The 26,415-nt window shown below is 62.4% G+C and overlaps 3 protein-coding genes across 3 annotated transcripts; 2 read left to right on the plus strand and 1 right to left on the minus strand.

Annotated features, from left to right (window-relative positions):
- Positions 1–1,278: 1,278 nt before the first annotated feature.
- SIRT6 (sirtuin 6) lies at positions 1,279–8,522 on the plus strand. The gene is made up of 8 exons (XM_035567794.2): positions 1,279–1,418; positions 2,445–2,572; positions 2,944–3,126; positions 5,506–5,565; positions 6,147–6,242; positions 6,790–6,870; positions 7,248–7,371; positions 8,067–8,522. The coding sequence occupies exons 1-8, from the start codon at positions 1,353–1,355 to the stop codon at positions 8,400–8,402; spliced, it is 1,074 nt and encodes a 357-aa protein (XP_035423687.1). The 5' UTR covers positions 1,279–1,352; the 3' UTR covers positions 8,403–8,522.
- Positions 8,523–9,289: 767 nt separating this feature from the next.
- On the minus strand, positions 9,290–15,071 carry CREB3L3 (cAMP responsive element binding protein 3 like 3). Its single transcript, XM_050715689.1, is given in 13 exon segments — positions 9,290–9,660; positions 9,740–9,836; positions 10,182–10,266; positions 10,383–10,451; positions 10,579–10,685; positions 10,793–10,924; positions 11,291–11,406; positions 11,670–11,925; positions 12,072–12,196; positions 13,338–13,354; positions 13,356–13,396; positions 13,398–13,512; positions 14,992–15,071. Coding segments are annotated over 13 exon segments (1,611 nt in total).
- A 482-nt stretch (positions 15,072–15,553) lies between these two features.
- Positions 15,554–25,532, plus strand: MAP2K2 (mitogen-activated protein kinase kinase 2). The gene is made up of 11 exons (XM_035567791.2): positions 15,554–15,687; positions 16,607–16,817; positions 18,179–18,325; positions 19,020–19,097; positions 19,575–19,626; positions 19,722–19,846; positions 21,511–21,724; positions 22,551–22,615; positions 23,485–23,546; positions 24,108–24,153; positions 25,088–25,532. The coding sequence occupies exons 1-11, from the start codon at positions 15,602–15,604 to the stop codon at positions 25,196–25,198; spliced, it is 1,197 nt and encodes a 398-aa protein (XP_035423684.1). The 5' UTR covers positions 15,554–15,601; the 3' UTR covers positions 25,199–25,532.
- The last annotated feature ends 883 nt before the right edge of the window (positions 25,533–26,415 follow it).

The following is a 26,415-nucleotide window of genomic DNA, read 5'->3' on the forward strand; positions in this document are numbered from 1 at the left end:
CCTTCCCCTCGGACATCCCGGGGCAAGTCCTCATTTCCCTATGAAATTTGGGACATCCCGGGGCAGGTCCCTGTGTGCCCGTGTCCCCATGAAATTTGGGACATCCCGGGGCAGGTCCCCACGTCCCTGTGGATGTCCCGGGGCAGGTCCCTGTGTGCCCGTGTCCCCATGAAATTTGGGACATCCCGGGGCAGGTCCCCACGTCCCTGTGGATGTCCCGGGGCAGGTCCCCACGTCCCCTCGCCCCTCAGGGACAGCACTTACGTCTGCCTTCTTGAACTTGGCCTTCAGGCTCTTCATGGCAGCTCCACCCTCAGCCCCCTGGCAGCGTCCGGGGGCTTCGGCTGCCCTTTGGGGACAAGCTTTGGGGACGTGCCCGTCACGGAGGGCAGTGGCAGCTTTTGGGGGCCTTTTCCCAGCAAGTTCTGGCCCTGAAGCCCCAGCTCCCGGTGACTCCTGCCCGTCCCCTGCCTCCCCGCGGGCCCACAGCGCGGCACGGGGGGGCCACGGGGCGGCATTGGGTTACGGCTGCGGTTACAGCTGGCGGCTGGGGGGGCCTGGCAGTGCCCAGCCCCAGACAGGTTGGGGGGCACGGCCATCCCCAAATCCCCGTGCACGGGCACGGGGTGGCTGCAGAAGGGATTGTGGCAGGGATGGGCTGGCCCTGGGGTGCGGGGCTGAGGGGCTGGGACCACCGGGGCCTTGGCCCCCCCGGGTCTCTCTGGGGGGTCTGTGGGTGCAGGCAGGGGGGGGCATGGCTGGGTCCAGCAGGGCTGGCACCCCCTGACTTTGTGTGGCACCCCCTTGTGTGAAACCCCCTTGTGTGACACCCCCTTGCCTGGCACCCCTTGTGTGACACCCCCCTTGTGTGACACCCCCTTCATGGCACCCGCTGCCCTTGTCTGGCACCCCCTTGCCTGGCAGCCCTTGTGTGACACCCTGATGTGTGACACCCCCTTGCCTGGCACCCCCTTGTGTGACACCCCCTTGCATGGCACTGCTTGTGTGACACCCCCTGCCCTCGCCTGACACCCCCTTGTCTGGCACCCCCTTGTCTGGCACCCCCTTGCGTGACACCCCCTTGCGTGACACCCCCTTGCGTGACACCCCCTTGTGTGACACCCCCTTCCTGGCCCCCCTCGCCTGCCCCCCCCGCCCTTTCCCCTGTGATTTGGGGCCCACGAGCAGGACCGAGTGAGGGCAGCCACCCCCCGCTGCCAGACACCAAGATGGCGGCGACGCCTTCCCCCTGGCGGCTGCCCGCGCATATGCACCCGCCCCGCGGCCTCCCTCCGCGCTTCCGCCCGCCCGGGGACCGACAACAATGAGCGCTCCGGTGCCCGGGGCGGGCCATGGCGGTGAACTACGCGGCCGGGCTCTCGCCCTACTCGGATAAAGGCAAATGCGGCCTCCCCGAGGTGAGCGCGGCCTAGCGGGGGCGGCCCGCTGCGGCCTAGCGGGTCTCCATGGCAACCGAGCCTGTGCGCGCCCCCCTCCTCCCGTCGGGGCCTTTCGTGTCCTCCCCCCCCCGTGGGGTCTTTGGGGACCCCCCTTGGGGCTCCCCCTTTTTGCCCAGGCCCCCCTCAGCGTGTCCTGCCCCTTGGGGTCCCCCTTGGTTCTTGGGGTGGCTGTAGGGGCGTGAGGGGCCTGGCCCTGGGGGGGGGTTGGGGTGACCCCGTCCCCGTGTCTCTAGGGATGCTCGGGAAGCTTAAGAAGGCCTGGAAAGGAGAAGAGTGAGGGGAAAGCTCGTTGATGTGTGAATATCTGAGGGGAGGGTGCAAGGGGATGGAGCTGGTGTCTTTTCAGCTGTGCCCAGCGACAGGACGAGAGGCAGCGGGCACAAACTGAGCCCAGGAGGAATTTGAGGAATATGAGGGGGTGCTTCTGTGCTGGGGGGTGACAGCACTGGGACAGGCTGCCCGGAGAGGCTGTGGGGTCTCCTGCTCTGGAGATATCCAACCCCCCCCGGATGTGACCCTGCGCAACGTGCTCTGGGTGGTCCTGCTCGGCAGGGGGTTGGACTGGGTGATTTCCAGAGGTCCCCTCCAACCCCGGCCATTCTGGGGTTCTGTGAAGGGCTCTGGGGAGAGGGGATGGGGTCGTGCAGGGGTCTGTCCCCAGCCCTGGTCCCCAGGAGGCTGGCCTGGAGAAGCAGCCCACGGAAATGAAATTCTGTGCCTGCACCAAAAAGCAGGGTGGGCCCAGGACTCCGTCTGCCAGTGCCCACCATCCTGCTTTTTTAATCCCTTAACCTCTGTGGGGATGAGCATATAAAGTGCTGTTCCTCTCCAGTTACGTGTGTTTGTCGTTCAGCAAGGCAAAATCTCCTGCCTGGAGTTTTCATCGCGGGTTTGTGGTGCGCTGGGGTCTCTGTGCCTTATGGGAGGCACACGGGGCCCGTCGCTGTGTCTCTCCATTCCCCTCGTGGTTTCTCTCCCGCTCAGATCTTTGACCCACCGGAGGAGCTGGAGAGGAAGGTGCGCGAGCTGGCCGACTTGATAAGGAGCTCCTCCAACGTGGTGTTCCACACCGGGGCCGGGATCAGCACCGCCTCGGGGATCCCCGACTTCAGGTAACGACGGTGGGCAGCAGGCGCGGGCCGGGAGGACAGCACCACTGCCGAGTCCAGCTCACATCTCATAAAGCTCTGCCCTGTGCTTCCCACCCCCCATCCCGCCTGCAGGGCGACCTGCTCCATCCCTCCCATCCGGTCCCGTATCCAGCTGAAACCTTTTACGTCTTGCATGCTGGTTTGGTGTTAAATTGTGCCCACAGAAGCCCTGCGCGTGCCCTGCTTGCATCAAGGACATTAATCGGTAATGCACGACCCTCGTTTAGCAGTGCCTTGCTCGTCCTCCGCTGATAGGGCTTGTGATGCGTTTGCAAGCGTCCTCCTAGAGCCCGAGACCTCAGCTGTTGCTTCTTCTGTCCCCGCTGCTGCAGGGGGCCCAATGGCGTCTGGACTATGGAAGAGAAGGGGCTCTCCCCAAAATTCGACACCACCTTTGAGAACGCCAGGCCCTCCAAGACTCACATGGCGCTGCTGGGGCTGCAGAGGGTCGGCATCCTGAAATTCCTGGTCAGCCAGAACGTGGACGGCCTTCACGTGCGGTCGGGATTCCCACGGTACTGCCTCCTCCGCCCTGCCTCCAGGTCCCTCTGGACACCAGACAGGTGTCTGTCCCCGCTGCGCGCGGTTCGTGCTGCCTGGTTAGCACGGCCTCACGTGCAAACGTTTGCAACCAAAAAGCATCAGCTGTTTGTTAATTCTCTCCCCGTGCTGGGGCTTAAGTTTCGAAGCTGGTTTGCGAGCTGGCTGCTCGCTGATGTTGGGAGCAGAAATTGGAATGCACCGGTGAGGGAAGAGGTAGAGAAACCAGCCAGAATTTAGAGAAGAGACGTGATGGTCGCAATGTGGAGGATGCTGAAATGAAGTCAGCCTCAGCTGACGCTCTCAGAAGCGCACCCAGAAGCTGCTGAGGGTGCTGGCAGGTGGAACGGGCTGCGGCGCTGGGCCGTCGCGTGTTGTCCCCTGTCAGCTGAGTGGCTGCAGTATGCGACCGGCTGGGGGACGCGAGGTGTTGGCTTCGAGGAGGGCAGGCAGGGCTCAGAGCCCAGCTCAGGGCACGCGATCCCTTCCTGCACCCAGCCGCAGGGGTGGGCGGACGGGCGGGAGGGTGAGAGCACCCGAACCTGCTGCTGCTGCTCGCGGAGACACGGCTGCTTTACCAGCGCTGCCGGGGCAATCCAGAGCACCGGGTGTTGTGCTGCTTCGGGGTCTCCTTAAGCTGAATTTCTCGAGAGCAAACAATTAATGGCAGCGCCGCCCCACTGAGGAAACGATGCCTGGGCTCAGGATTGCCTTCGACGGTACTTTGCTTCTCAATAACTGTGTGGAAGTGCAGGAGGGGCAGGGCAGGGAGAGTTCCGCGGCTGGAACTGGTCTGACTTACCGGCTGCGGTCTCTGATTTCTTCAGCAGCTGCGGCGGGGCCGGGGATAGCGGCGTTCCCTCTGCGGGGAGCTGCGACGTGCAGGAGCTGAGGGGGAGAGCTCTCCACTCCCTGCCTGGGCGGAGACGGAGGCGCAGCTCCGTGGCTGTTTCAAAGTTGTCCTCAGATGAACCCGCTGCTCCGTGAGCGCTTGCAGCAACCAGAAGCTTCAGCCTGTGATTGAAAAAACAAAACGTTTCCAGCACTTAAGACCACCAAGCGATTATTATCTTGTGAGCCAAGCTGCTCAGAGCTGCCTGGAAGAGAAGCAGCTGCATTCGAGTGAGGGAATAAAGTGAAGGAAGCTCGGGTGAGAATAAGGAGCAGGAGGGGGACCTCGGTAAAGAGGCGTCTCACAAATGGCCTCAGCCGTCGTTGGTGGGGCAGAGAGCTGCCTCGGGGGGGCTGTGCCCTATTATTAAAGGCCCCGAGTCCTGGTTCCTGCTCCTGGCACCGCGTTTGCCTTTTTAAATCAAACAGCCATGGGAAAAAAAGATAGGAAATAATCACCAGGACTCAGCTGGGCTCCCCTCAGCCCGGTGCCACCGGCTCGCCTTCTGGTTTGGCGTTGCTCTTCCCCTCAAGCGGAGCGCGTGCCTGAGAAAGTGTTGCTGAACTGGTGCCGGGTGGTTCGGCGCTGTGGAAATCAAGTCGGTCCTGTCTCCGTCCTCCCTGGAGGAGGTTTCCAGTCGTTGCGGGGCTCGCGGGAACACGAGGAGAGCGTGGCTTCGTTTGCCGCTAGCTTCAGCACTTCGAGGCTGGTGCTGAGCTTGAGGGGAGGTTTGGTCAGAAGGAGTGGCGAAGGCTTGGGACCGTGCAAGGCCGGGGAGAAAACCACGGAGCGCTGAGAAGAGCAAAGACCTGGGTGGTTGCAGGGCGACAGAGGTGGTTTGAGACTAGGTCGGAGCAGGTGGAGAACTGGTGCCGTGGCTGGAAGCTTTTAAAATCGAAAAGCATTTCAAATCAGAAAGCTTTTAAAATCGAAAAAGCTTTTAAAATCCAAAAGCCGGGCCGCGCTGCCCTTCCCCTCAGTCCCAGCTGTGGTGGACGTAGCACGGTGCTCTCGTGCTGGAAGCGCAGCCGGGCAGCGGGAGCCCTCTTCCCAGGCTCTGAACGCGTCCTCTGGGTCTTCCCTGCCCGGCAAGCGGCGCGGCTCTGCCCGGACAGCCTTTGCAAAGTTATTTCTTGAGCTAAATGCACAAGTGGTGCTCCGTGTGCTGCAGTTCTGCCAGCTCCTGCCTGCCCTGCGTGCTCTGGCCGCCCTCGGGGCAGGGACCCCCCCCGTGCTCAGCCGGCTGTCCTTTCTGTCAGACCCACCGCAGCGAGGTGGACAGCCTCGTGGCACCCGCAGCCTCGCTCTGATGCAGCCCCCTCTTATTTGTGTGTAGCTAACGTAATTCCCCTCGGTGCTGACCTCGCCGAAGGTGGGGAAGCCCTTGAGGTGCAGGTCCCGAAAGGGCGGGGGGGGCCGGGCAGCTTTTCCTGGTCTTTCACCTCTGCCATTTCTCCTGCAGGGACAAGCTGGCCGAGCTCCACGGGAACATGTTTGTGGAGGAGTGCGTGAAATGCGGCAAGTACGTGAGCTGCGAGCCCGGGGAGGGGGGCGGCAGGCGGGGGCTCCGTTGCTGTCCCCAGGGGACGGCGGAGGCCCTGCACGTGCTGTGGGGACTCTGTCTGGCAGGCCCCTAGCGCGGCGGGCAGGGCTTCGTGGGCAGATCTGTCCCGTCCGAGTCCTAAACCCCACCAAACAGCGGGAACTGAATGTTTTGAGAAACCTCCGCTGGGGGTTGCGAGAGGAGGTTGCTCCACGCTAGGTTTTCCGCCCTGGTTGGCAGCAAACCTCTGTGGCTCTGGAGCTGTCGGGGGAGCCGTGGCTCTAGGGGGGCTCTCGAGGGTCTGCAGAGTCAGTGGGGGGTCTGTAGGGTCAATAGAGGCTCTATGGGGTCTATAGGGCTGGGGGGGGCTTCCCCTGAAAGGGAAGAAGCTGTCGGCAGCACCTGGTGGAAGATGCGGGCTGAGATTTGGTGCTCAGCTCATCGCTCCCAGCCGCCGCCTCCCTTCGGTCCCGGGTGTGATGTGAGATGCGCCGCGCTGCGGGGACGTCTCCCGGCGGTGCCACCTCGCCTGAGCAGCACCCTGCGTGTCGTGTGTGCAGGCAGTACGTGCGGGACGCCGTCGTGGGCAGCATGGGGCTGAAGCCAACGGGCAGGCTGTGCAGCGTCACCAAAGCCCGAGGGCTGCGGGCCTGCAGGTAACGGCGGGGGGCGGGGGGGCTCCGGGAGGGGACAGCGTGCTGGGGAGGGGGCAGAGCCCAGCACCAGGGAGGCAGGAGGCGATTGTGGTGCTCAGATTTGGTGTGGAGGGCTGTGCCAGCAATCCCGCCAGGTCAGGGAGGAGATCGGAGCTCTCTGAGCCGAATGGGGCAGGACCCAGGGCGGCTGCCTCCCCCTCTCTGCAGCCAGAGAGGGAGCTGGCGCAGGAGGGTGGGGGGCTCCAGGCCAGCTCTGAAGCTGGGGAGCTCAATAAAGGCGCATCCCGGCTCTGAGTAAGAGCAGTGGTTGTGACTTCTGGTGGCGTCTCAGCACCAGCCACAAAATAACCTCGTGCAGGTGAATTCTCGATGTTCCCTTCCTTGCTGCGGAGTCCTCGGAGCTGCTCAGAGACCTGGCCCTCCGCAGCGCTGGGCCGAGCAGGGTGTAACGGGTCTGTGTCACTGGAGCTGTCCCCGCTCTCCCAGGGCAGCTCTGCTGGCCGGTCCTGCCTGGCAGGAGTAACCCTGGTCCCCGCGTGTCTTCTAGAGGGAAGTTAAGAGACACTATTCTGGACTGGGAGGATTCCCTTCCTGACCGTGACCTCACGCTGGCGGACGAAGCCTGCAGGTGCGTGTTACTGTGTTCAGGCTTCCGAAGCCACCGCGGCTGCTGACGCCCGCAGCTCGCAGTGCCCGGGGAGGCTGCCCCAGCCCCTGCCCTCTGCCAGCCCCGCAGCAGCCCTCCCGCAGGCTGCCCCTGCCTGGCTTTGTTCGTGGGTTTTGTGCCTTGCAGCCCCGAGGCTGTACCAGTAGGGCAGCAGTGCCCAGCTCTTCACCCAGAAAGTGGCCGAGAAAAAACTGCAAATTCTGGCCGCAGCTTTGCTTTCCGGCTCAGAAGCTCGTGGAGTCCGGGCTGGAGCAGGGTGGAAGCAGCAGTCTGGGTATGGCTGTGGGTTTGTATTTATTTATTTTCCCTGCCCTGGATGTTTTTTCTCCTCCCTGCAGGAAAGCTGATCTCTCTGTCACGCTGGGGACCTCTCTGCAGATCAAACCCAGTGGCAACCTCCCGCTAATCACGAAGAAGAGAGGAGGGAAGCTCGTCATAGTCAACCTGCAAGCAACCAAGCACGTGAGTGGGGGCGTCCTTGCTGCTCCGCGCTCGGGGCAGTTTGCTCTGTCCTGCTCTGCTCCTTTCCCCGCGCTTTTTTAGCCCCATCGTGGGGTGGTCCCCGCACATTGCCCCCTCCCAAGCAGAAGGGTGGAAGGCTGGGCCTCCGCTGTTGCAGGGTTTAAGTCTGCAACCTCTGATAAACACGCAGAACTGGAAGGTACATCTTCAGAGCGTAATAAAAGCCCGTCCCAAAGCCTGGTGTATCCTCTGGTGAGTTATCTCCAGTGAAATAACCGCACACGCGTAACCCGGGTCAGGAGGAGTTTGTTCCGCAATCAGCACTGCTTTTGGTGCCCTAATTGTCAGGTGTCTTCTGAATAACCAGAGCTGAGGGGTTTCTGGGATGTTATTGGAGCTCCCTTGTCCCTGTCCCGCTCTGCCCTGTCCGCGCCTGCCTCTCAGGCTGTGTTTAAAGGCGCAAGCAGCCTGCCTGCACCTGGACGCAGCCCTGTCAGCCTGCAGGGGAGCCAGCTGGGGTCAGGGGCTCGGTCCGTGCTCCTCCACGGGCGGTGTCCCGGGGACGGGAGCCCTGGAGTCTGCGTGCGGCCGAGCCGTCGCCCAGTCCCTGTCCCCAGGCGCTCCCTGGGAGCAGACGCCTGTCCCCGCACACGGCGTCCGTCCCCTAACGCCACGCTCGCCCTTGCTCACCCCAGGACAAACAGGCCGACCTGCGCATCCACGCCTACGTCGACGACGTCATGACGAAGCTGATGAAGCACCTGGGGCTCGAAGTCCCGGAGTGGACGGGGCCGGTGGTGGTGGAGAGGGCCGAGCCTGCCGAGCCCCAACAGCTCTTCGAATTTGAGCCCGAGGCTCGCGGGCTGCTCAAGGAGGAATCCTTTGCCCAGTGCAACGGCACGGCCGGGCTGCGCCCCGACCTCGGGACCACGCTGGCGGAGCACGGTGACAGTCTGAAGCAGGAGTGTCCCAGCCCGGACACGGGGCCGCCGACGACGAAGAAGATGAAGGTGAAGCCTCTCCTCACCTGACCCGGACTGTTCCCGGCTGTCTAGACGCTCGTCTGTGCCACTTTTCCTACCGACTTTTTTTTATATCCTCCAGCATTGTCCCTTTTTTTATGTAAGTATTAAATACACTCGAATTGTGTGTGTCTGGGCAGCTCGCACCTGCCAGCCGGGGAGGAACGGCCGCTGCTTGAAAACGGCGTGGCCCCGCTCGGTGCAATTCCCTCTCTGTGAGGAGGGGGTTGCAGAGCCCAGCTGTGCCCTACAGACCTCGGAGGGGCCAGAGACAAGGGTGCTGGGCCAGTAACGCTGCGGGGGTGACACGACGGGGTCCTTGGGGCAGGTGTTGCAGTCTCAAATAGAGCGGGGGCTGATCTGGTGGTGGCTCACAGCAAAATCCCGGCTCTGCTGGGTCCTGGCACCTCACGGCAGCTGGATCGGAGAGGTCCCCTGCCCAAGGAACCCTGTGGATCACCCTAGTCAACGCCTATAAAACCCGATGGTATTAAACAAAGGCAGGTGATTTTTTTTTTCCAAAATACCTTTATTTAGTGATGAAAATGAAGTTTAAAAAAAAAAAAAAAAAGTGAACAAAACCACCAAGTTGCAGTGTCAATAACCAGCCAGACCGGGGCCTTTTGGGTCCCCTCCTCCCCACCTTGACCAACCCCCTGTCCCTTCTGCAACCCCCGCTGCACCCAGGGGGCAGGAGCAGCCCCTTCCTTCCCTCCCAGTAAGGCCAATGGGAACCAGTCTTCTCTTCCCAGTTCACAGATAGAAGCAAAGCCAAGTGGGTCCAGCATCTGTCCACGCCTGGAGGGGGACCCTGGGGGGCCACCCCGAGGGCTTGTCCCAGAGGGGATGGGGTGCTGAGCCACCCCGGCGCATCCCCTGTGGTCCCTGGGTGCTGCTTAAAGCTCCTCGGCCGGCTCCAGCACCGCGGGCCGGCTGCTGTGGTCGCCCTTGGTCCACGCGAGCGATGCCAGGCCGTCCCCCGACGTGCTGCCACCCCCCGACGTGCTGCCACCCCCCGACGTGGCTCCGTCTCGCTCCCTGTCCCCGTGGCTCAGGCTGTCGGAGGCGAGCGGCCGGCTGCTGTTGCGGGGCGAAGCCTCGTCCGGGCGCGGAGAGAAGGAGCGGCCGCTGAAAGCTTCGTGCAGCGTCTCGAGGCTTTCGCCTGCGTGCTCCGACCACAGCGGCTCCGGGGGCTTCTCGTCCCTGGCTCGGGGCTGCGCGTAAGCCACGCGGGAGGCAGCGGCGTTGTGCAGGGACCTGGAGAAAACTGAGCGCAAAGGAGGGTCGGGGTCAGCACCGGCGCCCCCGGCGCAGCGCTGGCACAGAGCCCCCAGCCCCCTCCTCACCTCGCACCGGTCCGAAGTCCCCGTCTGCCTCGGCCTTGCTCGGGGCGAACGGGCTGATGGAGGGGAAGACGATGAGCGCGAAGGAGAGCAGCAGGACCTGGGGGCAGAGGAGGGGACGTCACGGCGCGCGGTACTGGAGGGGGGATGTGGTTCATGGAGAGGGGGCTGGGGGCAGACCCAGGGCTGCGTCCCCCCGTTTCTCCCTGCCCATGCAGCCCTGCCAGCACTCCGTCTGTCCCTATCCATCCACCCTCACGCGCGTCCATCCCTTCCTCCTTCCATTCAACCCCGGAGCATCTCTCCCCCACCTCAGCCCCTGCCCACCCTTTTACCCATCCCTCCACCCGCCCCCGCCAGCACAACCCCGCTGGTTCCTCGCCCCCCGGAGCCAGGAGCTGTTTGGGGCAGGGCACGGGGGCGAGGGGCCGGGGGCTCCACGCACCGCGATGCAGGTCCCCGTCTGTGCTGCCTTGTTGCTCGACTGCACCACGAGGGCCTGGAGTTTCTTCAGCTGCTCCAGGAGGGACCTGGGGACAGGGAGGACCCATCAGCACCCCGCCTGCTCTGGGATTCGCCTCCCAGCAGGGTCCCAACCGCCCCGTCCAGCCCCATCCTGCCCCGCTTCGTCCCGGGGGACACCTACGAGTTCTGCTTCTCCAGGTGCAGGACTTTCCTCTGCAGCTCCTGGTTCTGGGCTGTGCACGCTGACATCCTGGGGGACAGGGAGAAAGGCGTGAGGTCGGGGGAAGCTGCAGGGCGGTGGGAGCAGCGCGCCCAGTGTGGCCAGCCCGGGGCACCGCTGTCGGCCCCCAGCTGGGCGCAGGGGCTCGGGGCTGTACCGGCTCTCCAGCCCGTCGATGTACTCCTTCTTCTTCTTGCGGCTCTCCTGCGCTGACTGCTTGTTCCTGATCTTCCGACGGATCTTCTTCAGCACCCGCTCCTCGTACTGGGGGCACGGGGAGGGTGAGGGCAGCCTGGGACCAGGACCCCCGCACCCGGTGCCCACGCGCCCCCGGGGAGCACGGAGAGTGTCCCAGGCACCCCGGGACCCACCTTGGTGAGGGGCAGCTGCGTGGGCAGGGACACCCCCTCCTTCGCCAGCAGCTTCTTCTCGTCCTCCGTCAGCACCAGCTCCTGGAACTGGCCCTGGCTCTGCCTCAGCAGGGAGCTGGGCGCCTGCGGCTGCTGCGGGACCGCGGGCAGGTGAAAATCCCGGGCTGCAGGCTCGCCCCGTGCCTGCCCCGGGGGGCCACGGGTGGGCACCGCGCTTCCAGGGTGAGGGTGGCACCCAGGAAGGGACAGGAATAGGAACATGGTGCGGGAAAGGGGACAAATGGGGGGGGGGGGGGGGGGGGGAAGAAGGGATGGGCACAGGAATGGGGTGGTGGTCCTGGAGGTAGCAGGGATAAGGAGGAAAGGACGGGGACCACGGTCCAAGGGAGGGGACAAGGACAGGGGCAGGGAAGGATGGTGAAAGGGACAGGGGATGGCATGCGGGGAGGGACAGGGCTGGGGACAAGGAGCGACGGGGACACGGTGATGGGGACTCACAGCGTCAGAGCTGCCTGAGAGCAGCAGGTCCTTGACGGTGAGGGTGCAGGACGCGGGTGCGGAGACCACGGGCAGGTCCCGGCCCTCCTCCATGAAGAAGCCGGGGTGCCACATGTCTGGGCAAGGGGCACGCGGGGGGCTGTCAGCTCTGCTGTGTCCTTGTCCCCCCCCCCCACCATCCCCTGGCTCCCCCTCAGCCCCCAGCCCTCTCCATTTCTCCCCACTCTGCCCAAATCCCTCCAGTCCCCCCAGCTCCCCTCATTTCCTCACCACCCCTGACAAACCCCATCTCCCCCACCCCCCACGGCTTCCCAGTGTCCCCAGTATCCCCCCCCACAGCCTCCCAGTGTCCCCAGCCCAGTCTCTCCCCATGGCTCACCCAGGTCAATGGAGACCTCGGGGCGCGGGGCCCCAGTGCCCCCGGGGAGCGGCAGCACCTGGCAGGGGTTGGCGTAGGGGTACGGGGCCTCGCCGAGCCCCCCGTCGCAGCACCCCGGGGGGCTGTCGAGGTGGTCGGAGGAGGGGTCCTCGGAGACCCCGCTGTCGCTGGCGGCTGGGGACCAGCTGGGAGAGTCGGATGCTGAGTCCCCAGAGCCCAGGATGGAGCTGAGGAAGTCATCGCCGTCCCGAGCGCGCTGTGGGGATATGGGCATCCGTCACCGCAGGGTGCCCATTGCCATGGGGTGCCCACAGGAGCCTCCCCGTGCTGTGGGATGACCCCACAAGCGGCCCCAGCTCACCCATAAATCAGCCCCCCCCCCCCCCCGCCCTGAGGGCTCACCCCATCCTCGTGCCAGGTGCCCGGGGATGTCCCCAGCTCCACGCCACGGAGGATCCCGTCCTGGCGGTCGAAGAGGAGGTCCAGCAGGTCGAGGCTGTCGAGGCTACCCACAGTGGAGGCCATGGCTGCGAAGAGGCAGGGTCAGGCCCCCAGCCCTGTCCCCACAGCTGCCCCCTGCCTCTCACCCCCATCACAAGGCTCTACAGGACACCCCAGCTCACGGGGCGGGCGAGAGGGGAGCGAGGAGCACGGGGACGTGCGTGGGACCACGAGGAGGTGTACGTGCACAGTGAGTGTGCAAACGTGCGTGAGCCTGTGGATGCAATCCCGGGAGCTTGTGTCGCCATTCAGACGTGTGTGCAGGATAGGACCCTGCAATCTATGTGTGCACCCACGCAGACACGGGCGTGTAAACGTGTGCACGTGCACGTGTTGGCACCTGTATTTAAGCACGAGCACACCCGGACAAGCCCCAAGTGCCTGCGTGCGGGAGGCAGCGCACACGTACGGTCTGTGCTCCTGCAGGGGCTCAGGGCATGGCAGCAGCCCTCCCTGCCCCCCTCCAGCTGCTGAAACTCCCAGATCCTGCATTTTTTTCCCCAAAGAGATCTGCGCAGCAGGGGGCTCCCCACAGAACCCCAGCTGCCCCAGCCCCACCATGCCCCTGGGCAGAGGAGCAGGATGAGGCCCCAGAGCTGAGCCCTCCTCAGCTCCCCTGTCCGGCCCCGTCCGGCCCTGGGGAGATCGGGTTAATCATTTGGGGCAGCGAAGGGAGGAGGGGAGGAGGCCCCAAGGGGGGGACTTGGCCTCGTTCTGCCCCTGTCACAACACTTCCAGGCCATGAGCCCCCAGGGACCGAACCGGCCGACTGGGCCCAACGGCCCGACCAGCCGAGCAGCAAAACCAACAAAATCGGCCAAGAAAGAGATCAAACGGCCAACCCGTTGGCCAACCGAGCAGCTGTTTGAACAAATAACCAACCCGCTGGCCGCCCAGCCAACTAACCCCCTCCCAACCTGCTCCCTGGCCACTCAGCCCACCGCCCGACCCTACAACCGACCCTCCCAAACCTCCACTGACCCAAGGCTCCTTCGAGCTGGGCCTGGGGACGGCTGTCATTAAAGTTTTCTTTAATTCGTTAAAATTTGGCCAGCCGGCCCAGAAAGGGGGTTTCTTGCCCCCCATCCTTTATCCCTGCTCCTTTTGGTGAGCCCTGTGGTGACTGCGGGGCCCCACTGAGCACCGGCAGCCTCGCACGTCGTGTACCTGTGTGAGATCCCAAAACCAGCGGATCCGTCCTGGCTTCTGAACCCCCTCGGCACACGGCAGCGGGGCGGACGCCGAGTCCAGCCACCTCCTCCTCCTCACCCTGACCCGAGTGGCAAAGTTTAAACTCCAACGGCACAGAAATAGCGGCCAGGATTGCAAAATCGCCCGGGTGCTGATTGGGGCCGGCGGTGTGCGACGGCAGGGCAGCCCGGGGGAAGGCCCACTGCGCCCCGTAACTCATTAGCCAAATGTTTTTGTCCTCCTCCGCCGAGCAGGGCAGGAGGGGCCCGTGGGCAAAGTCCAGGCTCCGCATCTGCCCATGAACTTTCACCCATTTCGGGGACAATTTCCCTTTTTTTTTTCAGACGAACGTATCAGCATTAATCACTTTTTATAGGTGTCGAGAACATCCGGGGAAGACGTTGGCTTGGACTCTACCACTCGTCACCTCCCCATGTCACGTCGGTCCCTGCCGGTCCTCGTGCCCGGGGCTGGGCTGGCCCCCGGGGGGCTGCCTGTGCCCTCCGCCCCTCGGGGTCCCTGCTGTCCCCCGGGGGACGAAGGCATGAAGGGCCGGGGCTCGTTGACCAACGCGTCCATCTGTGCATCCCCAGTGCCCTGCGGCGAGGGCAGGAGGCTGAGGTGCCACCCATGGGTGAGGCCGGGCCCTGCTGTGGATGCTAGACCCCAAAATGGTGGTAGTGGGGTAGTGGTGAGGAGGGAGACGTGGTACTGGATGGGTTTCACCAGACCCCGCCATGCAGGGAAGGGACGAGTTCGCCCCCCTCCCTCCCTCGTGTGCGGTGAGCGCGGTGGCGTGTGACAGAGGCGCAAGGTGGCGGGGGCAAGGCCGCACGGTGCGGTTATCTCCGCCGCGACGCCCTCTGCCCAGGCGGGACGGGGCAGGCACCGCCTTCACGCCCCGCTCTATGGCCCCGCCGCGGAGACGGGAGCTGCTGGCACCGAGCAAAGGGCACCCACTGCCCCAGCCTCCACCCTGGCACCACCCCGGGGCCACCGACAGCCTCGCTCCATCCCCACCCTCATCCCGTTGGTGCTGGGGGCTCGGCGGTGGGGCCAGCACAGGGCTGCCCCGGTACCCAGAGGCTGGGTCCTCCAGGCTTGGCCTCGCCTCTATGTGAGCCTTGCCCACCAGCAAGGGGCTGCCCCAGTACCCAGAGGCCACAGCCTCTGGGCTTGGCCTCACCTCTACGCGAGCCTCATTTCCAAGCAAGGGTCTACTCTGGTACCCAGAGGCTGTGGCCTCTGGGCTTGTCATCGCCTCTACTCGAGCCTTGCCTCTACATGAGCCTTGCTCCTGAGGAAGGGGCTGCCCTGGTACCCAGAGGACACAGCCTCTGGGTTTGGCATTGCCTCTACAAGAGTCTAGCCTCTATGTGAGCCTTGCCCACCATCAAGGGGCTGCCCTGGTACCCAGAGGCCGCAGCCTCTGGGCTTGGCCTCCCCTCTGTGTGAGCCTTGTCTCTACATGAGCCTTGCTCCCCAGCGAGGGTCTGCCCTGGGTTCCCAGAGGCCACAGCTTCCAAGCTTGGCCTCGCCTCTACAAGAGCCTCACCTCTACGTGAGCCCTACTCCTGAGCAAGGGGCTGCCCTGGTACACAGGGGCCGCAGCCTCCGGGCATGGCCTCACCTCTCTGTGAGCCTTGCCTCTATGTGAGCATGGCTCCTGAGCAAGAGGCTGCCCGGGTACCCAGAGGCTGCGTCCTCCATGTTTGGCCTCACCTCTGTGTGAGCCTTACCCACCAGCAAGGGGCTGCCCTGGTACCTAGCGGCCACAGCCTCTGGGCTTGGCCTCGCCTCTACAAGAGCCTCACCTCTACACGAGACTTGCTTCTGAGCAAGGGGGTGCCCTGGTACCCAGAGGCTGCGTCCTCCAGGCACGGCCTCACCTCTACGTGAGCCTCGCCCACCAGCAAGGGGCTGCCCTGGTACCTAGAGGCCGCCGCCTCCAGGCTTGGCCTCGCCTCTACAAGAGGCTCACTGCCTGAACCTCGCTCCTTCAGCCTCGCTCCTTCAGCCTCCCTCCCTGAGCCTCCCCCACCCTCGCCCTCGCGAAACCCCCCCCCCGGCTCTCCCTACGCCCCGCCCCCCGCTCAACCCCGCCCCTCCCCCCTCAAACCCCGCCCCCCTCAAACCCCGCCCCCTCCAGACCCCACCCCCTCAAGCCCCGCCCCCCTCCCCTCGAAAGCCCCGCCCCCGGCCCCGCCCCGCTCGGCCCGCAGGCGCGGCGCGGCCCGGCCATGCCGGCCAAGAGGAAGCCGGTGCTGCCGGCCCTCACCATCACCCCCAGCGCCGCCGAGGGGCCCGGGCCCGCCGGCTCCGCCGAGTGAGTCGGGGCGGGGGGGGGGGCAGGGGCCGTGGCGAGGCCCGCACGGCCTCCGCGAGGCCGGGAACGACCGGGCCCGGGCCGGGGGGGGGGGGGGCTGGAGGACAGGGGGGAGGCTGGAGGGAGGCTGGGGGAGGCTGGGGGGAGGCTGGAGGCTGGAGGCTGGGGACTGGGGGCTGGGGGCTGGGGACTGGAGGCTGGAGGCTGGAGGCTGGACTGGGATGGGCCCGGCCTCGGGGGTGTCCCGGTGGGGAAGGGGTCGGGGAGAGGTGGGGCAGGGTAGAGGCTGACCTCGCCGGCAGCTTGGTTGGGGTGTGGGGGAGGCTGGGGTAAGGGGGGAGGCTCGGGGTAGGGCTGGGGGCAGCTGAGGCCCGGAGGAGGCTTGTGGGGGGGGTACAGAGCTCCCTGTGCTGGGTCTGGGGGTGTGGTGGTTGGGGTGAGCCCTTCCAGCCTCCCCCCCCCCCCCCCCCCCGCCTCTGGTGCAGGTTGGGGGGGAGGCAGCAGATGGCAGGGGGGAGGCAGGAGGCCGGCGGCAGGTGCCGGGGAGCACAGGCACCGCTTTGTGCCCGGCCTCTGGGGCTGGGGGCGGCGAGGAGGGGTGGGACGGGGCAGGCGGGGCCGCCGACGAGTTGTGTCCTTCTCGTGTTTCGCAGCGGAGACCGAGCTTTGGGCCTCCGGTGTCAGGGGGAGGCTGCTGCCCCTCTCGCTGCCCAGCAGCTGCATCAGGGGCTCGGGGCATGGAGGACGGGGGCTTTTCGGTCATTCCTTCCTTTTCCCTGAAGCTCCCCCCAAAAAAGTTGTTGGGTCTCTGTTCCCTCTGCCACCGCTGGTCCCCGCGGAGGGAGGAAGGGACAAATCCTCCTCTCCTGGCCCTGCCCTCGCAGCCCCCTGACGGTCGCCCTCCCCTCTCTCTCTCCAGGGCCAACCTGGTGGACCTCCAGAAGAAGCTGGAGGAGCTGGAGCTGGACGAGCAGCAGAAGAAGCGCCTGGAAGCCTTCCTCACGCAGAAAGCCAAGGTGGGCGAGCTGAAGGATGACGACTTTGAGCGCATCTCCGAGCTGGGTGCCGGCAACGGCGGCGTGGTCACCAAGGTGCAGCACAAACCCTCCGGGCTCATCATGGCACGGAAGGTAAGGGGGGCAGCAGGACCGGGGTCCAGCCGGGGGGGTCTGCTCCGTGCAAACCCCCTGGCCAGGCCAGCACCAGCGCCCCGAGCTGGATGTGACCCGTCCAGGAGCTTTGCCAACCCCTGGGTCCTTTCCTGGGAGTCGCAGCGCGCCGCGACGGGTCCCTGGGTTTTGCAACGCCTTGCGAGAAAACGCTGGTTTGTTCTTCTTCCAGTGAAGCTTTTTTTAATGAATTCGGCAAAAAGAGAGGTCGAAGCGCTAGGATGCGGGTCTTTTGGTGATCGTAGGTAGTGGCTAGCGAGGGCTGGAGGTGGCAGGTGGAGGGGTGGGTGCCTGGTCCTGCCAGACGCGGGTTTGGCACGCACGCGTTCCTCGCTGCCCTCTTAATCTGCAGGGTGGTTCTGAGCAGCTTCTTGAAGCTGTCACAGCAGCAGCTCCTCCTGAAGATCACCTCGTGGGGTGCCTTTCTGCGGTGTCCTGTGATAGAAAAACAGGAGTTGCTTCGCCTATTAGAAAAGGCGAGAATCTTGGTGAACGATCTGTGGGACGCCTTCCCTGAAAGCTTCTGTTCCCCGCTGCTGTGGGGACGGCTCAGCGGGTCTTAGGAACGAAGATGTTCTCCCGTGGCTGCACTGGGAGCTCTGGGTCTTCTGCTGGCGTTTGGTTCGGGAGCGATAGGTTGTGTTCAGGTGGTTTTGGGATCGTTGGGAGCTCCGTGTTCAGAAACAAGGCAAAGCAAGCTGCCGCGCTGGGCAGCACCGCTGCGTGTCCTGCAGTGCCCAGCCCTCGTGGCCCCGCAGGGAGGACGCAAGTCCCAGGGCTCGGGCGTCCTACAGCTTATAGGAACAGCGGCTGCTGCTCCAACCTGCCCTGACACCTCCCAGCCTTCACCGCTTTCCTTCCCTCAGCTCTGTTAGCTGACTGCATGGAGCCCAAGGGATAACACAACTGCTCTTTCACACGCATAAGCTTCATTTTTTCTTTTTTACTTTCTGTGGTTTCCTTGATATCAGAACACCTCTTACAACACCTACAAAGCTTGTGAAAATGTTCGTATGTGCTGAGTCAGATCTGCATCAAACTTCTGACTTGTCTTTCTACTCTGAATCCTGCGTGATCTCTCGGCGTGTTACATGGGCTGGCAGTTGCTTTAGCTGCTCACAGGCTGCACAGTGCTTTACTTATCCCTTTATCCTTAATTTTAGCTTGCAAACAGTTAATTAATAAAAAAGGCAAAGCAGAGCTTTCCTTGAAGACAGTTTTGTTTCTTTCCAACACTCAGGACTTGCTTACATGGTTCTTGTAAGGCTTTTATTTATTTATTTTTTGAAGGCACTACATCTGTTTTTTTCCTTTCTTGGCAGCTGATTCATTTAGAAATCAAACCAGCCATCAGGAATCAGATTATCCGAGAGCTGCAGGTGCTGCACGAGTGTAACTCCCCGTATATTGTGGGTTTCTATGGAGCCTTCTACAGCGACGGAGAGATTTCCATCTGCATGGAGCACATGGTGAGTCCACAGCCCTCCTCTGCCCCGTGCTGCTCCCGGCGTTGGGCTCAGCATCGGGTCTCCACGAGCCTGAAATCCTGGGTGGAGTGGGTTATAGGGTGCCGCCACTCGGCTCCACGAACCTGAAATCCCGGGTGGGGTGGGTTGTAGGGTGCTGCCACTCGCTGCTGGCAGCCCCGGTGGCTCCTCGCTCCGGCTGCTCGGCGTGCGGCGAGGCCACCGAGCCCTGGTAGGAGCTGCGTGCTCCCGCTCAGGCGTCGAAGCGACCGAAATCGACTTTTTGGAAAGCGGAAGCAGAGGTTTGGGGGTTGGCCGAACGGAAATGTTGTAAACCTGCCGCTGTACAGAGCGCACTGCGCGTTTTCTCTCTGTCAGAGAAGTGTGGTCGCTCCTCCGAATCGGTGCTGACAGCATCATCTCTGCGCTTACCGCCGAGAGGGAAAGGAAGCGAAAAACTAATAGCAAGAAATAGAGCTGAGAGCGTTAAAATAGCGTTCAGGGAGAAGCTCTGATCGCTGGAGATCTTTGCTGTAGAGGGAGCGTGCTTGGTGCTGGCTTGCTGCAGCCGGCTGAGCTGGGATGCTGCGTGCCCGCTCCTATATCACTTGTTTTCCTGGGCATGCTCGTCTGTGTGGCCAGCAGCTCTGCTTTCCTGCTGGCGTCAGTGCGTTGATGATTTTGTTTTTTATTTTAGGATGGTGGCTCTCTGGATCAAGTGTTGAAAGAAGCCAAAAGAATTCCTGAGGAGATCCTGGGGAAAGTCAGTATAGCGGTGAGTTCCAGGGGCTCTTTGGGCTGCCAAAAATCCTCGCTGGGCAACACGCTGGGGGAAATGCTCGTGCTGCCTTGTGAAGCTTTCTTCATTTCCCCGGGTGCATTTTCCCATCCTGAGCTCAAGCAGGAGGCGGCGGGGTGTGGGCTGGGAGCAGGGAAGCAGATTCCTGAGCGCTCTTTGTGGCTCTGTCCCCTGGCGTTGTGCTGGGCTCTGCTGGGGCTGGTTTGGGAGAAGCTTTCTTGAGCAGTAAAGCCAAGATTTGTGATTGCCGTGCCGGGGGTTGTTTTGCTCTTCAGCTGAACCTGGACACCGGCCACTGCCCATCCCCATCCACGGTGATCAAACCCGAAACTTTTAGTCACCCTGGGGAGGCTGTCCTCGCGTCGCACCCGCCGTTCGTGCAACGTCTCCTGCCGAAGGGAGAGCACTTCCCCTCCCAGCCCTTATCTCATCCTGTCTTTGGTTTCCTTCTAGGTTCTGAGAGGTTTGGCGTATCTGAGAGAGAAGCACCAAATCATGCACAGAGGTGAGAGGAGGAACCTAAAAATAGCCGCCCGTGGTGGAGGAGCCCCGTGTTTTGCCTCGCGCCGTGTTTACACTCTTCTCTCTCACTGTTGTCAGATGTGAAGCCTTCTAACATCCTGGTTAACTCTCGAGGAGAGATTAAGCTGTGTGATTTCGGGGTCAGTGGTCAGCTCATTGACTCCATGGCAAACTCTTTTGTGGGAACTCGGTCCTACATGTCTGTAAGTTCCTTTCAACTTCCGGGTGGGTTTTTGCAACTTGGGTTCAGCTCAGGTGGGGCTAACTGCTCTGGCAGAACCGGCGGCGTGCCCGAGCCACTCGTGGTTTTTCTGTGTCCACGCTCACCAGGACCATGCTCTCTTTGGGCACTGCCACACCACGCGTGCCTCTCACCATCCCACGTGAGGGATCAGGCTGTGGGGTGTGCGGCACCCCGGGGATAGAAGCAAGCACCCTCGGGTCTCCTCGTGGCTTTTGATGCACTTGGCATTGGCTGAGCCGCTCTGAGCTGCTCCTTGCTGCACTTCCACCAGCTTGGGGCCAGCGGGGTGGAGCTGCCCCTGCAGGGGAAGACATTCACATCCTACAAGTGCTCCCATTACGTTTCAGCAAGTGTTCCCGGGTTCAGAAGTGTCTTCTTGTGTGCAAAGCTCTGAGAAATTAAGTGTGGCGGTGCAGAGGGGACGCTGGTGCTGACACCCCCCCCCTCTGCCCGTTGGCTGTGCGTGCTTGCTGGCAGAGTGGGTGCAGACCACCCCGGTGCAGGCAGGTTTTGGGGCAGGCAGTGGGAAACCAGAGCCGAGGCGAGCTGCCCAGAGAGCTGATCGTGCCCCTTTCAAACGGGAGCTGTGATCAGCGTTAGCCCAGCCGCGGGACGGGGCGGTGGTGCAGTGAACCACAGGTGATGTGCCGCTGCCTGGTGCTTCCCGTCCAGCCTGGCGCGGTGACAGCGCAGCGGGTGGCACTGTGCAGCCTCCTCTGCCTCGTGTGGCTCTGTCCCGTGTCCTCAGCCGTCCCTGATACAAACTGCTGCAAGGATGAAATCGCCTCCCGGCTGCCTCTGGTCCCCAGGCCCCATGGGTTGGATGGCAGAGAGGAGGTGGGTGCCTGCTGCCCACACCGCGTGTGGTTCAGGCTTGGGAGCAAGCAGCAGGTTTTTGTAGGGAAGCGGTCGGTGCTCCTGTGCTCAGGCCTGTGCTGCCCCTGTATTTTGGGAACGGTTATTAAGGCACAGTTATAGTTAGACACTATCTATTTAAAAATGTCCCTTCTGCACTCAGCCACTGGATCCGCACAGCTGACACAAAGCTGCCAGTAAGGATAGCTTGCATTGATTTTTTTTAATTTTTTTTTTTCTTTGCCACGGTAGGAGCCTTAGACTGCATCTTCTGCTCCTCTTAGTACTCTCGAGTAGTTACAGGAAAGAGCAGAAAGTAATTTTTTTGGCTAATAAATTGAGGTTTTAGATCTCAGGTCAGTGAGAAGTAGCCTCCTGCTGCGTGCTCTGGGTTTCTGAGTGTGAGCAGCTGCACGTGCTGCTGGGCTGTAGCTGTTGGTTAGACGCACACAAGTGCTTTGGGTTTGCGCTTGGGATCCCCCCACACTTCCTCTGCAGACTTTGGTGCTTCGGGCAGACTTCAGGAGCCTCGGATGCTGGGAGGCTGATTTATAGATGGGGTGCTTCATGGTTTCGTACAAGCTGCCCGTGGTATACGAGGCCCTGTGGGGGAATTATAGGGCTTGGAAGAGCCCGACCTTTCCCTGAAGGAGCGGAGAGGTGGTCAGGACGTAGACTCTGCTCTATTTACTTTCGTTGCAGTGTTGTCGTTGCTTGCCTTGCTGAAATCCTGCCTCTCAGCCGCGTGCCTGTGCTTTCTCCTTCCAGCCCGAGCGGTTGCAGGGCACCCATTACTCGGTGCAGTCCGACATCTGGAGCATGGGCCTGTCGCTAGTGGAGCTGTCTATCGGAAGGTACCCAATCCCCCCGCCAGACTCCAAGGAACTGGAAGCAATATTTGGCCGTCCTGTGGTGGACGGGGCAGAGGGAGAGCCTCACAGCATCTCGCCGCGGGCCAGGCCCCCAGGACGCCCCGTCAGTGGTAGGGGCTGTCGGATGCATCGGACGCAACACGCAGGCGTGGGGGCAGAGCGGGTGGATTCTGTTGGCGTGGCTGGGTTGGCGAAAGCCCTTCTGGCTGAGGCGGTGGCGGGGAGGCAAAGCGCTTCGAGGGGGGGCTCTCCTCCCTGTCTGCAGAGAGGACAGAGATCTGTGCGTGCTCCAGCAGAATCCACCCCTGCCGCAGAGGTTTGTGACCCGTAGGGAGAACCCAGGGGGTTTTGGGGAGCCGAGGAGGTGGCTTTCAGGGTGCTGCAGAGCGCCCTGGGGCGGCCCAAAAAAAAGCCAGGCATTAAAGAACCATGTGCTGGGGACAGCACGGGTTTGGCAGGGTGACCCCCAGGGACACAGACCGGGCTGAGGAAATCTGTCACTGCCCGTGTGGCCCCGCGGGCTCTGCCCACGCTGCCGTGAGCTCCCTCTCCAGCTCTTCGGGAGCAGCTTTGCTGGGAGCTCTCAGCAAACAGGCGCAGGTCCTGGTGCAGCCGTGCCGGGGCCACGTTTGGAGCAGGCTCCGTCTGAGCCACTTGTTTGGAAGCAGAAGGCTCTAGAACGGCTGCCAGCCTGCCAAAGCATATGGTCTGGTGCTCTCCAAATGCTCCAAGCTGGGAGATAAATCTGGGCTAGAGGAGTCTAGAAAGTCTAAATTTCAGAACGTTTTTTTTCCTGTTATTTTTAACCATGAGTCGGTTCCCAAATCGGTGTCCTCTGCATCTCCCAGCAGAAGTCCCGCAGTGGGGCTGTGCGAATGGAGCCCCTCGCTGTCTGGGCAGCTTCTCACCAGTGTTTCTCTCATCTTACCCACGCAGGCCACGGGATGGACAGCCGGCCTGCCATGGCCATCTTTGAACTGCTGGACTATATAGTTAACGAGGTGGGTGTTGCTTCACTGCCTCTGCCAGGCTGCCCTGAGGTAGTGTCGTGCTCGCCCTGCTAGGTCAGGGTAGGCTCAGAAACCTTTGCTTGGCAGGGCTTTTGTGAGCCCCTTTAGCTGCACCAAAATCCTTTTTTTTTTTTTTCTATCCCGTTTCCCGCTTCTTCCTCCTGCCTTCTGGCATCACAAACCCATCTCTCCTTTCGGAGTAATGTTCTGCAGGTACCCGTGAAAGCAGCATCCCTAGAGCAACGAGGGAGGGGAGCTCTGGGGTGTAATGCCCTGTTCCTTCTGCAGTCGGCCATTTCAAACGTGCTCCTCCCTAAATCAGCAGCAGATGAGTGCTCCCTCTGATGCTGAGGTCGCACGCAGACCTTTGTCTTCGTGGATGAAAACATTTGAGGGTGACCCAAAAGCTGACCAGAGCTAAAATCCAGGCTGAAATGTCCTACCAGCCTTCCGAGGCAGGGTCTGTCCCGCCTGCAAGTCAGTGAGTCTGGGGGCAAAAAGCAGCTGAGAGGAGTTGGCCCCTAATTAGCTTTTCTGGAACAGCTTCGTCTGCAATAGGTGTTGACAGAGCTGGGGTTTGCAAGGTTGGATCCAGAACTGGGATGCTGCAATTCTGGTCTCCCGGCCCTGGCAGTAATTCAGGAGGGGGTCGGTGTCCCCTACCCCGTGCTGGGACAGCACTTTGCTGCCAGCCCTGCAGCAGGAGGGAGCAGCTCCCTGGCCCTAAGGAGCAGCTTGGAGAACGATGCCTTCAGAGCACAGCTTTTTATTTTATGGCTCGTTTAAGACTAGGTGACATTGTGGTTTTTTGACCCATTAATGCGCAGTGATGCAGAAAACCCTTTTCCTTCTCTGTGCAGCCACCTCCCAAGCTACCGAATGGAGTTTTCACGCAAGATTTCCAGGAGTTTGTAAATAAATGGTAAGGATTGCTGCTTGTCACCGAACGTGGAGGCCTGTACCTGCTCGCGGGCAGCTCAGCAGGCTGCCTCCACCCGAAATGTTCAGCATAAGGCAGCATTGTCTGTGTGCTGCCGGTAACCTTTCCCTGCTCTGGCTTGGCTGCAGTGCATTGTGCTGGGAGCTCCTGCCTTGGGAAGGGCTGGGATAAAAGCAGTGTGCGTGTGGTTATGCTTTGCAGTACTGGTGCACCTCCTAAATACAGCTGTGAGACCCTCTGACACTGGGGGTGCTGCCCTGGTCCCATTATAACAGAGACTGGACGTTACCAAATCACTGATCCCTGCAAACCATCAGGTCCTCGTGTGCAGGGTGCAGTCCAGAAGGGATGGATATTGCATCTCTCCTAGAACCTGGGCTGCTGGGGATGTTTTCTGAGCTGTTTCCATGCTGCTGGTCTCCTGGGGAAGGCAGAGAGGAAGCCAAGTGGTTTTTGTTGGAGCTGGAGACCTCTCCAGGCAGCTGAGCACCTTCTTACACAAAGTATCTCAGGGCTGGTTTTGCTCTCTTCTTCTCATTTCAGCTTAATTAAGAATCCAGCAGAACGGGCAGATTTGAAGATGCTGATGGTAAGTGGGGAAGAGCAATTTTCTTGCTGCAGTGGGTGGCACCAGATCTGCAAGCCGCTGTGCCCCATCCCATCCCTCGCTGCCTCCCTTGCTCAAAAGGCTGGAAACTCCCCCGGCTGAGCCTGGGAGCCAAATCGAGCCCCAGCGAGGGAGTGACTCACGCGCCTTTGAATCAAAGGCAGCGATGTTATCAGCCCGTGGAGCCTGCTGCCCCTCCCCAGCGGAGCCCAGGATGGGAACCCGATGGCTCCAGCACCGCCCCGTGTCTGCCAAGGTGCCTGGGACCAACCTTTGCCTCCTGAGCGAGGCGGAAGAGCCCACTTTGTCCCTGTGAACGGCAGCTTTTCCTCCCTCGGCATGGTGCTGAGCTGCAACTGGCTGCCCCTCCACGTGCCCCTTGCAGAGGCGGTGGCCGTGTCCTTGTGTCCCCGCTCCGTGCCCTCCTCCGTGCTCTGCCTCCGCTCCTCCCTGCCCTGGGGCCGTTGGCCTTGGGGGGAGTTGGATTTGCTCTCCAGGACCAGGGTGAGCACCCAAAGCCACGGCTCGGAGCCCGCACCAGGCTCTGCCCACCTTCCGTAGCACTTTTTAGGTTCACTCCTGGGGTGCAACTTTGCTCGTTTAACTCTTCTGTGCCTCCTCTGCCCGGCTGCTGGGAGAGGTGCTCAGCCAGGTGCAGGATGCACCCATTTTTAAAAACACAGCCACGGGGCTGCAAGTAGCAAAAAAATCTTGAAACTGCCCACCAAATCTGCTGTCCTGGCAGGAGAGCAGCCCAACCCTCCTTCAGCCCCACGGCACGGACCCCGCTGGGTTGGGGCTTTGAGAAGGGGCTGGGGATGGGTCCTCGGTGTCCTGCCCGCGCCTGTCGCGGTGGGGAACACACGGCCGTGCCTCCACGAGGTGCCTTGCTAACCCTGCGTCGCTTCCCTTGCAGAATCACACCTTCATCAAGCGCTCTGAGGTGGAGGAGGTGGATTTCGCCGGCTGGCTCTGCAAAACGCTGAGGTTGAACCAGCCCAGCACGCCCACCCGCGCTGCCATGTGACGGCCGAGCCGACCGCCTGGTGTCAGTACATCTGCCTCTGTCACCATTTCCTGTCCTTCAGTAAATGACAGAACCGCCCTTCTTCCTTCTCCCCGGCCCCTTCTCGCCTCGCGTCCCACTGGCAAAGCACCGTCCCTCCGACATGTCCATCGGCTGCCCCCCGCCCCGAGCAAACACAGGCTTGGTTTCTGTTGGCCTGGGGGCATCCTGGGCTTCTGCTCCGGCTCTGGAGCTCCTGACACTGGGGAAACGTGGTGCTGCTTGTGTTAATTTTTCTCTTTTTTTGGAAACATGTTCACTTGGGTTAAAAAAAAAAAAAAAATCGTGTGTGCACACTCGTGTGTGTGTGTGAGGCGGGGGGGGGGGGGGGCTGCGGGGCGGGTGCTTCGCCTGCTCCTGGGGCTTCTTGGGTGGGCTGCGGGGGGTGGGAAGGGGAAATGGGCACTGCAGGGAAGGGAGAAGCCCCTCGGAGGGGCGCCCAGCCCGGGGCCGTGCCTCCGAGCAGCGGATGTGGCGGGTGCTGTGCCACGAGGCTGCGGCAGTGTTCGGAGGAGCAGCGTGGTGCTGGGCTGCCCCTGGGCCGGGCGGGCGGAGGGGAGGAGAGGCTTGTGTCTGGGTTTTGTCGTTGTTCGTTCGGTTGAGTTCTTAAATGGTTGTTTTGAGGCCTGTTCTTGTCGTGTGCTGGGTGTTTGGTGGGTTGTACTGGTACGACGGGCGCAGGCCCAGCTCCCAGCCTGTGAGGGGTGGGAAATGGAGTCGGCCGGTGAGGGCCGCGTGGCTCCCTCAGGCCCTGCACCATGGGGAGACCTCATGGCCTCCTCCTGCGGCCCTCAGCCTCTTCCAGAGTGAAGTGCTGGGGCAGGGTCTGTCCTGGAGCCCACCGTGCCCTGGTGCCTCGGGCAGAGCCGCCCTGGGGACAGGAGGGTGAAACCTCTCGGAGCTGCAGCCTTCCCCCTCCACGTGTCCCCTCACCTTGCCCCAGCCATCACGGCTTGGGCATGGCCCGGGGGCCAGGCTGGGTCTCTCCAGGTGGGCTGAATCCCCCTGCTTCATCCCCCAGGGCTTTGGGGTTTTCCAAGGATCTCGCTGAACCCCCCAGAGCCACCACGGAGCGGGGCTGGACCTGTCCCCTCGGGGCTGGCAGCGTCCCGTGGTGCTGTCCCCTCCTGGGTTTGTCCCGCAGCCAGATAATTTGGATTTATTGGTTGTTTTTCCTC

This window comes from Cygnus atratus, chromosome 26, assembly GCF_013377495.2.
Source record: "Cygnus atratus isolate AKBS03 ecotype Queensland, Australia chromosome 26, CAtr_DNAZoo_HiC_assembly, whole genome shotgun sequence".
Lineage (NCBI taxonomy): Eukaryota > Metazoa > Chordata > Aves > Anseriformes > Anatidae > Cygnus > Cygnus atratus.

Bases quoted from the DNA above. Each gene is read 5' to 3' on its own strand.
- MAP2K2 (XM_035567791.2), top strand. From the start codon at position 15,602: ATGCCGGCCAAGAGGAAGCCGGTGCTGCCGGCCCTCACCATCACCCCC. The intron at 16,818-18,178 runs GTAAGGGGGGCA...CTTTCTTGGCAG, and splicing joins GGCTCATCATGGCACGGAAG to CTGATTCATTTAGAAATCAA. The intron at 23,547-24,107 runs GTAAGGATTGCT...TTCTCATTTCAG, and splicing joins CAGGAGTTTGTAAATAAATG to CTTAATTAAGAATCCAGCAG.
- SIRT6 (XM_035567794.2), top strand. From the start codon at position 1,353: ATGGCGGTGAACTACGCGGCCGGGCTCTCGCCCTACTCGGATAAAGGC. The intron at 3,127-5,505 runs GTACTGCCTCCT...TTTCTCCTGCAG, and splicing joins GTGCGGTCGGGATTCCCACG to GGACAAGCTGGCCGAGCTCC. The intron at 5,566-6,146 runs GTACGTGAGCTG...TCGTGTGTGCAG, and splicing joins GAGTGCGTGAAATGCGGCAA to GCAGTACGTGCGGGACGCCG.